This window comes from Pristis pectinata, chromosome 9, assembly GCF_009764475.1.
Source record: "Pristis pectinata isolate sPriPec2 chromosome 9, sPriPec2.1.pri, whole genome shotgun sequence".
Taxonomy (NCBI): Eukaryota; Metazoa; Chordata; class Chondrichthyes; order Rhinopristiformes; family Pristidae; genus Pristis; species Pristis pectinata.
In genome coordinates this window covers 66,914,580-66,928,521 of record NC_067413.1, presented here as the reverse complement: position 1 = coordinate 66,928,521, position 13,942 = coordinate 66,914,580, and the positions used below count along the sequence as shown (strand labels likewise).

General features: G+C 38.9%; 1 protein-coding gene across 2 annotated transcripts in view; it reads left to right on the top strand.

Annotated features, from left to right (window-relative positions):
- Nucleotides 1-13,942, top strand: part of adcy8 (adenylate cyclase 8 (brain)) — a 97,580-nt gene that overhangs the window by 66,277 nt on the left and 17,361 nt on the right. For both annotated transcript variants that reach the window (XM_052023382.1, XM_052023381.1), the window contains 3 exons: nucleotides 1,352-1,441; nucleotides 9,290-9,462; nucleotides 11,107-11,188. In XM_052023382.1, the coding sequence (XP_051879342.1) occupies nucleotides 1,352-1,441; nucleotides 9,290-9,462; nucleotides 11,107-11,188 (345 nt within the window). The remainder of the gene's footprint in view (nucleotides 1-1,351; nucleotides 1,442-9,289; nucleotides 9,463-11,106; nucleotides 11,189-13,942) is intronic.

The following is a 13,942-nucleotide window of genomic DNA, read 5'->3' as shown; positions in this document are numbered from 1 at the left end:
GTAATTAGTAAAACTATATCTAAGAGTGAAGCAAGATGCACCAGTATCTGACCTCCAAATCATTTTGGACTTTTGTGTTTGGCTGAGCATGCACAGAAATCCAAGATGAACTGAGCTGTGAATGAATGACAGTGGTGGTTCTCCACCAAATCAATAGTTGTTAACCAGTGCAATTCAGGCCCACACTTTCTAATGACCTTGAGCTCTTCCATCCCTTTTTAGCTCAAATAGCCTAGTAAGGTGAACTATAACTACTTCCCTCATCTTCTTAAAGACTGACATGTCCCTGAAGATCTTTATTTCTCCAATGAATTGAAGCTCCTGTTGCCTCATCCCAGTGACTAAGGACTAAGACCAGTAAGAATGGAATGGGAATTTCATCAGATAGGATTCCCATCCTCTAATGCTGTAAATGCTTCAGAAATGTGATAGAAATCCCATTTATTCACATTCACAGGTTTTGAACTTTCCATCCAATGAAATCACAGATTAAGCTATTCTGAGGAAACTCCCAACCGAGGTATAATTCTTATGCATTGCCAACCCCACTTTCCCAATATTTACTTAGGAATCATCAGACAATATACTCTCATAGACTGGGAAATAGGAAGTACCATTCACACCTAATTATCTTGTAATCTATAAATGAAGAATTAAAGGTTGAGGAAAATGGTTTTAGATGTTTGGCTGGCATGAAAAATCTTTAAGTATAGACAGATAACATTTAATTCATTCAACACTTAAGAGAAAAATATTACAATGCCACAGGACAAGAGATGGGTAATGGGTCAGACAGGATTGCTCTTGCAAAGAGGTGTTGTGATGAATGACCTCCTCCAAAGCTTTAACAATTCTATGATTCTATGAATGATGCATTAAATTACACACCTGTAGATTATTTTTCAAAGATACATTTCAATATTGCTATGTGGGTGGCACTGTGGCACAGTTAGTAGAGCTGCTAACTTACAGCTCCAATGACTCGGGTTCAATCCTGACCTCCGGTGTGGCAATTGCATGTTCTCTCCGTTACCATAGTTTCCTCCCAGATCCCAAAGATGTGCTGACTGTTTAATTTAACACTTTAAATTGCCCCTAATGTGTAAGTGAGTGGTAGGAACCGAAGTGAATTTATGGAAATATGATGAGAATAAAATGGGATTGGTGTAAAGTTAGTGTAAATGGGCACTCGATAATTGGTGTGGACTCGGGCTGAAAGGCCTGTTTTCACATTGCATGAATCTATATTCCCAAAACATTTAAATCATATCCATTTCAAAATAACTGAATGGAATTGTGATAAATGTGAAAATTAAATATATTTTATCTAATTTTTGAGCTTCTTTTTCAGTTTTGGTGTGACTCTGATAAATCAACAACTGATAAGAACCAAACATTCAACTCCACTGCCAAGTGTACAGATATATGCTTCTATCCTGAGGTACTTAAACACTCTCTTATCTGCATGCTTGACTTTAATCTTTTAAGTATACCAGAGCTTTTTTTGATCAATCTTAACAGTCTGACTGTATGCATTATTATTGAAAAATAACATGCACCAGGGCCTTTTGCACATTCAGACACAAACAATTACTCACTGGTACCAAATCATTCTTGAGTAAATTAATGAAAGTATTCATTGCTTGGGAATTCATTCCTTTCTGTGGCTTAGGTTAAAATTTTCTTAGCTTTCTTTAGACAGGTTTTTTTTGACCTAACAAGATGAGTTATATTGATGTTAGGGGATGAAACTCTTAGCCAAAGTTGTCTCCAGCAATAATCCAACATAAAATACTGCAGATGCTGGAAATCTGAAATAAAAACAGGCAATGCTGGAAATACTCACTAAGTCAGAAAGTACCTTAAGAGAGAAAAACAGAATCAAGATGACAAGTTGACGATCTTTCACCAGAATTGGGAACAATTAGACACAAAATAAATTTTAAACTGCAGGAAAAGCAGAGAGGTAGGAGGGCAGGGAGCAATGGAGAGAATAGAGGCCAGGAGAGATTGAATGTCACAAATGGGGGTGATGCCAGCTGAAAGAGAGTGGTGCATAACATAAAATATATCTGAGGGAGGGATGTAAATAGTAGGAGACGTGTTCTTCTGATACCATCAGAAGAACATTAAACCATGAATGCTAGAAATGTTAGGTGCACGGTTGGCATGACTTATTATCCTATATTATTAGATTGGATATTGAGTCAGAAGGATGTATATAAAGTGCCAAATCAGGAGGTGTGGTAGAGCTCCTCAGTCTTTATTGAAGCAGGAGGAGGCCAAATACTGGGAGGTCAGAGTTGAAGTGGGATGGACTATTAAAGTAATAGCCACCTGAATTCTCAGGATCGGCCTTACAGAGCTCTGAATGCAGAGTAATCAATAGGAAGATGTCATTTTTTCACCTGCTAAGAATGTTTGGGAGTCTCGGTGGCAGGAAGAGGGGATATTAAGGGTTAAGAGACTTTTTCCCAGGGTGAAAATGGCTAACACGAGGGGACATAATTTTAAGGTGATTGGAGGAAGGTATAAAGGGGGATGTCAGGGGTAAGTTTTTTACACAGAGAGTGGTAGGTGCGTGGAACGCACTGCCAGCAGAGGTTGTGGGGGCAGATACATTAGGGACATTTAAGAGACTCTTAGATAGACAGATGAATGATAGGGAAATGGGGAGCTATGTGGAAGGGAGGGGTTAGATAGATAGGTAGATAGATAGATAGATCTTAGAGCAGGATAAGATGTCGGCACAACATTGTGGGCTGAAGGGCTGTACACAATTGCTGATTCTTCACCACCCCTACCTGACTCCATCCACACCACAACCTATTCTTTCAATCACCACTTCCACAATTCCCTCCTGCCACTCCACTCATCTCTAGGCCATCCCAAGTGCAATTTTCCTTAGGATCAGGTAATCAGGTAGGATCCTCCAAGGTTGCACACAATGTAATTCACAATAAGAGGCTGGCTAGGAGGTGAGTGGAGTTGGTGCTATTTGTTTGAAGGTTTACCATAGGAGTAAAGTATAATGGCTTTGATTCTTTCTACATTTAACAGAAGGAAATGGCAATTCCTCCATATTTCAGTGTTAATATAGAAGTGGTGGAGGCATCAAGAGAGGTGATGATAAATTGGAGTAAGGAATCATAGGATAATATGGGGTCTGGCTCCATGTCTTCAGCTGTTCCTGGTGCACAAGGAACAGAGAAGAGGATCTGGGATATATCTTTGGGGACCTCACTGCTAGCTGAAAAGAAGAACTATTATGGAAAATTCTTTGGCTATGAATGGATCAGTAGGAGGGGAAGCAATTGAATGCTGCCACTGAGCTGGACAATATCACAGACACCAGAGGGTGGTTCATTATTTCAAAGATCATAGAAAGGTTGGGCAGGCCAAGGATGGATAGTGCACCATCGCTATAGTCACAGAGAATGTAATTTCTGTATTGATCTGTATTGCTTTGTGGCATGGGAATACAAGCGTGTTGAGAAAATTAGGCATAGATTTGTGAGTCAGTTACACTTTCAAGTACTTTTCAGAGAATCAGAAGGTTGAAGGTGAGGCAATTTGCTGGAACAGAGGGTTAAAGAAACTTCTTTAACAATTTTGTAAAAAGTAGAAGACAGTATCTGAGAAGTGGGAACCAATTATAATGTTAAATAGCCTTGGTTCAAGGAAGAGAGCTAAACAAAAGCTACTCTGTGATTTAGATTAAAATTTATTGACAATTGGATTGAAATCACCAACTCAATTCAAACCAGACTCTTATAGCTAGAAAAATGAAGTTCTCAGCATCTTGGTCATTTAAATTTGTTGTGTATTGCTTGTATTTCATGAGGTATATGTTATCACTCTGAGGTTGCTTTGATAATTTCTGATCCACATGAATGATGTCATAATGGAAAACTAACAGTATCCTACAGAGCTAGCTGAAGAATTCAGATGATGCCACATTCAGCAAATACACCTTTCCTACAACATGCATCTCATCCTAAAATAAACTTCTAGTTAATTATTTATTTTAATAGATTATTTAAATTTAGATAAGCCTGGAACTTGCTTTGAGCTTAAAGCATTGACTTCAAATTCTTCTCTCCTTTATTTTAATGAGGTATTAACCCATTTAAAATTAATTAGTTAATGCTTCTGTTGAAATAATGGACCAAAGAAGTTAATGCAGCTGTGTTGAGCAATGCTATAATAGTGTAGTTATTTCCAGGCTCCAATGTTCAAAGCCAGTGGAACTGATCAATTACATTGAAATAATCATTCAATTCAATAATCTCTGAATATTACATTTGCTTATTGATTGAATCTCTGTTACAAAGCCTGGAGATTTCTTTAACATCTCAGAGCCTGAAATAAATTGCACCCATGAGGATTAGTAGAGAGACACATGAGAAATGTATTTAAACTCTAAGAATGAAATATTATTTAGATGGTATTTTATCATACCTCCAGGATACATCAAAGCACTTTACAACTAAGGTAAAAGTCTCCTCTAATACTAGTTACTAATGACTGTGAGGCAGATTCTGTACTGAGGTCACTGCTGCAGCAACTCTTGAGATAATTTAAATAAATCCATTCGCTTAAGATTTATATGGGTAAAGTCAATTCAGTCCTGAGTGCAGATGTCACAGGGGACAACAATGTTATTCATATAATTGTTAAACAGTTCAGTCAGCAATGCTAACTTAGCACTAATTTATTAATAGGTAACCACATCAACTGTGAATGAAGTTAACATAACATTTTTGTCTTCCAATCCATTGTCTTCATGTTAAACTTCTTTACAAAGCTTCAGCCTAATCATACAACTGATGTTAGTGAAGCATTGATTAAGCGTCTGTAATAAGTCATAATCAATTCCACCTAAACAGGTTTTGGGTTTGAGGTTCATTGTATGCCAGGAGCATGTGACTTAGGTTGACAATTTAACATGGTGCTAAGGAGATGCTGGATTTTCAGTGATGTTATTTTGCAGGTGCAATATTTAAGACCCTTCTGCCTGTTTGGTCAAGAAACAAATCCCTCCATGTCCTTTTATTGTCAAACCTGAGGGATGTCTACACTCTGACAGTTCTGTTCTCTTGCAAAATGCTGATTTATAAGATTTCCATCACTCTACCAGTCATGGCAAAGCTATCAACTGCCAAGGTTCCAAGATCTGAAATTTCCCTTTCCCTTCCACTTCCCCTTCTCCAACAAAGCATTGCACCTTTCCATCTCTCTCCTCTTTTAAGAAGCTCTTTAAAACCTAGCTCTCATACTAAGCTCTTGCTCACCTCTCCCGGTATCTCGCTGTGTGGTTCAGTATCAAATTGTTCTTGATGGGGCTCTTACGAAGCTTCTTGGGATGTTGCCCACATAAAAGGGGCTCCAGAAATGTTTAATCAGATTTATTGATAATTCTTCTGATTCATTCGTTGTAAGACTTCAAAGTGTACAATTTTCTGCAAATTTTTGCCTTCATTACAGTAAAGACTACAAGTTTAAAACTAAGTCAAAAACAATGTAACTTAGATCCTGTAATGCAGATAAAGGCACTTTAAAGCAGTTGTCACTGCATGTGAGTTGAATTACAAATCTGGGAAGCCTTGCTACAGGGTGTTGATGAGAACGCTTCTGGAATACCGTGTACTGTGTACAGTTTCGGTACCCCTATATAATGAAGGACATACTTGTCGTGGAATAGTGCAAATTTTGGGATGTAGGACTCGTCTTAATGAGGAAAAAAGATGACTAGATTGAGTCTGTACTTTGTGTTGTTTAGAAGAGTGAGCTTCTGAGGGGGCTTGATTGGGGAGATGTGAGTCTGATTCCTCTGGTAGTGGCATCTGAAACTAGGGCTATTTTTGAATAAAGGGATGTTCATTTAAGTCTGAGATGAAGAGGAGTTTCTTCTCTCAGAGTCTTGTGTATCTTTGGAATTCTTTACCCCAGAGAGCTGAAAATTCTGACTTAGTAAGCACATACAAGATTAAGATAGATTTGGACAGTAGGGGACTTGAGGATTCAGTAGTGGAGCAACCTCATGGGACAATGTGATTTTCTCCTGCTCTTATTTCCTATGGAATATTCTTCCTAAGATATGGATTCTAAGCCAAAGGAAATATGACCAACTGCTTTGTAAAAGAGAGAGGATTTACAGAGATACAAAAATAAGGAGAGAGATAATACAAGTGTGGAGTCTAAATGTTTGACGGTATAGCTGCCAGTTACGGAATAAAGGAAGAAAGAATGCAGTAGGGACCATTGCCAGAGGAACAGAAACCAGAGGATTACAGATATAGTTGATGAAGCAAAATAAAAATGGAATATCTTTACTCTCCAGTATGATCCTAGAGTATAGGACCCAGCAAATCTGATGTTCTCCAGTGAGATAGAGCATTGGATGTCTAAGTCAACTGTGTGCCAGGTATATTCAAGCTTCATCATTTGGACTGGAGACCATCCTTGAGGACTGTGCAAAGGGGATTGGCTAGGATGGGAGAAAGTTATAGTTTGAAGAAGGGAAGAGCTTGCATTTATATAATGCCTTTCATATTCTTGTAACATCCAAATACACTTTCAATATACTTTTTTGCAGTTGCCTCATGCAGCAACCAATTCATGCATAACAAGGTCCCCAAAGCAGCACTAAGGCATTTTAAAGTTATTTTAGTGGCACTGGTGGATAAATGTTGGTCAGATAATAGTTGGGGAATTTTCCTGTTCTTCTTTGAATGGCCTTTTGAGCAAACATATAGGGCTCGCTTTTATATCTCATCTAAAGTATAGTGTTTCTGAAAGTGCAAAACTCTGTGAGTTGTACTAAAGTGTCAGCCTTGATCAACTCAAGTTTTGTGAGGAACAAAGATGTCAGGGGGAAAAGTGAGGCTGAAGCTGAGAAAGTCAGCAGCTGTAGAAAATCATTGAATGGAGGAGTAAAACCTGGGGCAACATAGTTTGAAGGAATTATAAGAGAATTGGAATGTACATTTCGCAAAGGTTGTAAAATACCTAGAAGCAAGATGGTCTCCCTACTCCCATGGTAAAATGAGAAGTATGAGGGGGAGAACAGTGTGAAAAGTTCATGGAGGCAAATGGTGTGGCCGGAGACAAGGAGTGACTTTATAATAATTTTCACATTTCTGCTACAGCTACTTTCATGAAAGTGGTGGTGAGAAGTGTTGCAAGCCAAATTTAGGAGGAACCAAAGAATGTAAGTTTGTTACCTAAAAGTGGAGGGACCATGGGAGTAGGGAGGCCATGGGAGTAGGGAGGCCATGGGAGTAGGGAGACGATGGGAGTAGAGACCATGGGAGTTAGGGACACCATGGGTGTAGAGAGAGACCCTGGGAGTAGGAAGACCCTGGGAGCTAATAAGATTAGCTGACGTAGATGGGTAGATGACTTTACGTGGAGTGAAATGTTTGAAGAGAAGAGTAGGGCAACAAATTCAATAAAGAGTGCTGTGATGAAGATGGAAATAACTGAGGTAAAACTGTAGAAGCTAAACAAGGAAAGATACCTTAAGAAGTAATTGATGGTGGGTTGATGAAACATTGGATAATGAAGATTTAAAATGAGACATATGAGGGGAAGAACAGTGTGAAAACTTAATGGAGGTGAATGGTGTGGGCAGAGATCAAGGAGTAACTTTATTGTAACTTTCACATTTCTGCTGCAGCTATTTACATGAAAGTGGTGGTGAGAAGTGTTGTGAGCCAAATTTAAATCAAGTCTGGGATGTTAATGCAAGCAGTTCCAAGTGAATGAACATTCTGAAGGGAAATGCAGAACATGATGACAATTATTAATCCATGCAAGGAAACGGTGGAGTTGGTGAGGAGATCAGGAAAGTGGTGTGAGGTTAACTCAAACTGGATGTAGTTGGCAAGAAGATGAACAAGAGCGAAGGGGAGCATTGCTCAATCTGAAGCATGACCTGAAATATCAATGTGCCCTCCAGAGAATGTTAGCAAAAATGCAAGGAGGCATACAATGTAAAGTGATAGGAGAAACAAAAGTAATTGCTAAGGTCAATAAGCTTTGAGCAAAAATATTATCTCTGCTTCTCTCTCCACAGGTGCTGCCTGACCTTCTAGCATTTCCAGCAGTTTTTTTTTGTTTCAAATTTCTAGCATGCTGACTATTTTCCTTTTATTTGGCAGTGATGCTGAGCTGGAATAGATCAAAGGTTGAATAATAGCATAGGCTACTAACAGGGAGCCAAAGAGAGCAGAGAAGGGTCCAAGAGCAGCTAAGGCACAAATTGTGAGATACCGTTAAATTTCCTGAGAATGCAATAGATTGCCACATGACAGGAGTAATGGCATTTTGAATGTACTTTATTGTACTCTGGGTTGCCCTGGGATCATGAAAAAGCAGTCTATAGTTTCATGTCCTTTCATTTCTTTTGATAAATGTCAGGGATTTCTTTTAATAATCCTTCAAAGGATTTTAATAATTTCTGTAATAAATTGTTACAGTGGTATCTGACAAGGGGGACTCTTTATTGTGGGAGTCAGATGTTAAATAAAGCTGGCAACACTTTCCAACAATGTTGCAATGATAATCATATGGCACACTCCTTGATTCACCAGCTTAAACTAAATTACCCTTGCAGTCAGTTAATGTCATAATCTAATACACCATAGTTTCTCAAAGCTTTAAAATAAGGGAAAATATCTTCAGAATGAGGAAAGAACACTCTACTTATACTATAAACAACAGTGGATTCTTTTTTGAAGTTCTGCTTAGTTGGCCTAGGATGGAGGTATTACAAACCTGTGGACCATGCAGCACAAGATGCAGAATATATTCCCATTATAAGAGATGAACAATATTTTACAGCTCCTTTTGAAATAAAATGAATGCATATTTTGATTATTTATAACTTGTACTAATTGACTGGCAACCCAGTGAATAATGCATTGGTACGTTATCATTCTGAGTCATAGAAAATGAAAGCTGATGTCATGATCCTTTCATACATCCACTCCATTACCTAGAGTGGTAATGGTAGGGAACAAGTCCAGAAATGAGACTGAATGGGAACAAATTTCACTGAGGCATTAAGGGTACCTTATGCAGCTCATTATGGGTAAATACATTGCCACGGTGAAGTGTAAAGTGACAGACAGTATGGTGTTTTATTGGAAGCCCTAAAGTCCACAGAGCATTTAGTAAAGTAACTTAGTTCTTAAAACTCCTGTAATAAATTCACAGAATATCTGAAGCACTGTCTGTTGCAGAGTTGAAGCTCTAACCTAACCCTTGTGTGTTATCTGTCTAGTATTTTGTGTTTACTGGAGTGCTAGCGATGGTGACCTGTGCAGTGTTTCTCCGTCTGAATTCCATCTTGAAACTTGCTGTTTTACTGATAATGATTGCAGTTTACTCACTGCTGACTGAAACCATCTACAGCTCGCTCTTTGTTAGATATGACAACTTCTATCACAGTGGAGAGTAAGTGTTTAATGTTCTATTGCACTCAATACCAATTGCATTACTTAGACATGGCAGTATGGCAGTTTTTTTAGTTCTGATGCAGGAATGCTTAATGTCCAGGAGCAAGAATGGACAAGGCTCAAATCCTACTCCTATCAGTTCGTAGTCTGGATCTCAATGCATGCCAAAGTTCCACACAGTTCCAAGGTATGTCCCAATAGCCTACAGGGAAATTTTAAGGAGATATGTGATCTGTCTCTGTTACCCTCTAGATCCCACCTGTAATGACAATGACAGCAAGCTGGCATCCTTTCAGTGACATAAGTGTCAAGTTAGGTGAGTGAAGAAGGACAAAATAGAGTTTTTGAAAATCAAGGGTCTTGCCAAAATAACTACAAAAAAATACAAATCTATTGCTCTAGCTGAGATGAGGATATGCAGCACAGAAAGAGGTCATATGTGGGCCTTCCAGGACCATGTGCACATTTCTTGGTTTTTTTTCCATAACAGGACAAAGAAGAGACAATCATGATGTTGTTAAAGATCGAGGAGAGTAACACTTGTGCTCCTGACACAAAATATTTGCCACAGTATCAGCTACCTATTGTACTCTTCATCTGAATTTTGGTTCCATTCATGGAATACATATCTAGTAAAGATATGTTTCTCTTCCCTATAATTTCTTTTTCCATTTCAAAACCTTCTACAGGAAACAAGTTCTAAGGTGACAGAATCAAAGCTTCAGGAAACTATAATATATAATATGACTGATATAATATGAAACAGAGGAAGCAACAGTTTTCCAATTCTATGTACTTGTAAGGAATAAATGTTTATTATAAATATTCCTGATTCATGACAATAAAAGATGAAGGGGATAATTTAGATCTGTCATCTCCTTATTTTGTGCCTGAATCTGGCAATTGAAAATTTCTGGGACTGTGAAGAACATGGATATCCAACCCTTGGCTGGTGCAGTTGTCTAACCATCCTATATGTGGCTAGGCAGGCTACTGTCAGCCTTACTCCACAAATCACACTCCTTCACGTGTCATTCATGGATGAACCATATGTACAAACCCCAAAATTGTCCTGGCCGCCTGTTGTCAGCTTCAAGCAATGGTGGGCAGAACTCTTAGATGAATTCTTGGAGGAGTCTTTGCATGATAGAGGAATAGCAGCATGGAAATTAGAATAACTTGTAAAGAATTGATGGTCAAATCTTATCCAATTGTAACCTTTGTAATTATGTTTACCTGATCTGGCCCCATTTATCTTATACCTTTAAAGTCCTGTCAACCTCCACAGACATAACAGGGTTTTGACTGAGCTACTGGAACATGATCTTAAGGCATATTGAGACATTTGCCTTGCTCCTACCATCTGATTACATTAGCCTTCTAAGAGCCAGGCCTTTACCTGGCAAGCAAACAGTTCTCTCCTACTTTCCTGCCAATCTCCATGGCATTACAGCAGGAGACTGGAGAAACTTTCTCCAATGTGAATCTCAAAGCTTAACCTTTGCTGATGTCTTTTGTAGTTATCTGCATTTAGGTTCGAAAACCTTACTATTTAAAATATGAAAGGTGTTACAGCTATAATGACAATAACATCTCTCAAGCATATTGTTTAAAAAAGGTGTACTATTTTGTTCTTTTTTAGCAGAGACTTCTTAGGCACGAAGGAAACTTCGCTGCTACTCATGGCAATGTTCCTTTTGGCTGTATTTTATCATGGACAACAGGTAATTTCCAGCTTTAAAGATCCACTATCTGTGAAATTACATTGAATTGAAAGATTGACTTAATAATTTCATTTATTCCTAATCATAACTTTCTTCTTCTGACTTATCTAAACAAGGATTGCTACTCAGGTCCCAGCTTTCCACAATCTATAATGCTGTTTTGGTTGAGGGGGGGTAAAATGATATGTATCCAAGTGTGCTGAAGAGACAGAAGTGGGGACTGTAAGGAAAGGATGCATAGGGGCTTCATGAGTATGCAGGCAGGTTAAGTGAATGGCAAAGGACATGACAAATGAAATGCAATGTGGATGTGAGTTCACCAACTTTAGTTAAAAAAAGAAAGGTGCTTTTTTATTATAAGTAGTGGAAGTTCGAGAGGAGCTAGTTTTCTCCTTGTTTCCTCTTTCTCTTCTCTCCACACTGCTCCCCTACTTCAGGCTGGTGCCAAAGACTGAGTGATTTGATGCTGATAACTGTACGTAGATCAGTGTAAGCAATCAGAAGGGGAAACAGTATGATGGCCTTTATTGCAAGAGGAGTTAAAGACAAGGTTTGAGACTTCTTGCTCCAATTATATAGGGCTGTGATGAAACTGCCCCTGGACTATTGTTTACAGGTTTGATAGCCCTACCTAAGGAAGGATAGGAAGGATAATATACTTGTGATCAGGATAATACAATTAAGGTTCACTAGATTGATTTCTGTAATAGAGGTTTTGCCGCATGAAAATGGAATATGCAGACTGGGCCTGTACTCTCTCAAATTTAGAAGTATGAAATGTGATCTCATTGAACTGAACAAAGATCTTTTAAGGGCAGACGCAGAGTTTTCCCTAGCTGGGGCACCAGCTTGCTATGTCCCTTGCCATATCAAGGGATATGGGGCTAGTGTTGATGAGGTAGAAGATCTCTCATGACCTTATAGAATGGCAGAACAGACACGAGAGGTAGAACAGCCTACTCCTGCTCCCATTTCTTACATTTTTATATTCAAACAGTTTCACATTTGCTCTCAGAGTTTCCATAACTTCAGTTCTCCTTTGTGATCAGTCCAAAGATGACTTCTTCGGGTAGCAGTAAGTGTAGGATCCTGGCTTCAACTATCATCTCAAAACAGAGTATTTCACTAAAATGGTTTAACTACCACTCTCTCCACTAAAAAAAATTGAGGGTTATGTTAAATAGTGTGTATATAAAAAAAAATCTGAATTCAAATCCCATCCACCCCCAACCCACCAATTAAATGTTGGAGTATATTAACCACATTTTAAATCTGATCCTGACTGGCTGGCTTTACTTGGCCTTTGGAAGTCAGTTAACTAAGGGGAGGCTAGAAGAGCTGGACCTAGAGCTTCTCAACTACCTGTTGGATCCAGTTTACCTGCTTCATCTGCTCCCCACAATGTCACTATGAACTGTCCTGTGATCCTGATCCCCAACTTTATACTCTTTTTTTTATCTCCCCTAGGCTTCTAATTTTCTCCATTAACCTCCCCCCCCCACACACACACACACACACACACACTACCTAGTAAGGTCTCCAACTTAGTCATAGTCATAGACATAGAGTGATAGAGCGATACAGCACAGAAACAGGCCCTTTTGCCCAACAAGTCTGCACTGATCAAGTTTCCTAACTGAGCTAATCCCATTTGCCTGCATTTGGCCCATATCCCTCTAAACCTTTCCTATTCATGTAACTTCTTCCAATATGAACTTTTCTAATTTCCCCACAGCACCCAATTGTGTTCTCCCTCCTCTCCACCCTGTTCCCTTGCTGCAGCCGGTGCCAAAAGCTCAAAGACTTGATGCTGTTTTGTTGCTGATTCTGTTCTGATGCTGTTTCGCAGCCACAGCCAAACACGACAATAAATATTAATCCATAATTCCAAGCTTTTTGAATTCAAACAGCTTCCCTCCCTCCATCCCTGCCTTCAAGTTAATATTAGACTCTAACCTTGAATTGATTCCATTTAATGTGATTTTAATTGGATACAATGGATGTATGCAGGAATTTTTTCAGGAGTGACATTGAAGAGGGGAGAAATGAAACTCAAAGTAAATCAAAAGCTATTAATCATTTGTTTAATTACTTTTACCTGATGGTGCAAAAGAACACCTTTATTAGGATATTGTATCATGGAGTCATGGAGTCATTGAGAGATACAGCATGGAAACAGGCCCATCAGCTCACTGAATCCATGTGAACCCACTTACACTAATCCTATACCAATCTCATTTTATCCTCCCCATGTTATCATCAGGTCTTCAGATTCTACCACTCACATGTATACTAGAGGTGATTTACAGAGGCCAACATACCTACCAACCCCCATATCTTTGAGATGTGGTAGGAAGCAAGTACCCGGAGAAAACCCACACAGTCACAGGGAGAACATGCAAACTCCACATAGACATCCCCCAAGGACAGGATTGAGCCTGTGTCTCTGGGACAGTGAGGCAGCAGCTCTATGAGCTGCACTACTCTGCAGACCAGTCTCAGAAGCACTGCCCATCCACCCTCTGAAGATCAGTGCGTCTTTAGCTTCTGCATCGCAGAAGTCAAGAATGCATTGACATCAGATGCCAGTTCATCTGCCCTCCTGCTCTGACACTGGACTCATCACCAAGTCCAAGGTCAGCTCCAGTAACTTTCATCAGAATGGGCTTAATAATCCTCATTAAAAGATAAGGTTTTTTTATTTATTTTTCTACATTTCAGTTAATATTTATGCTGAATTGTACTGTAACCTAT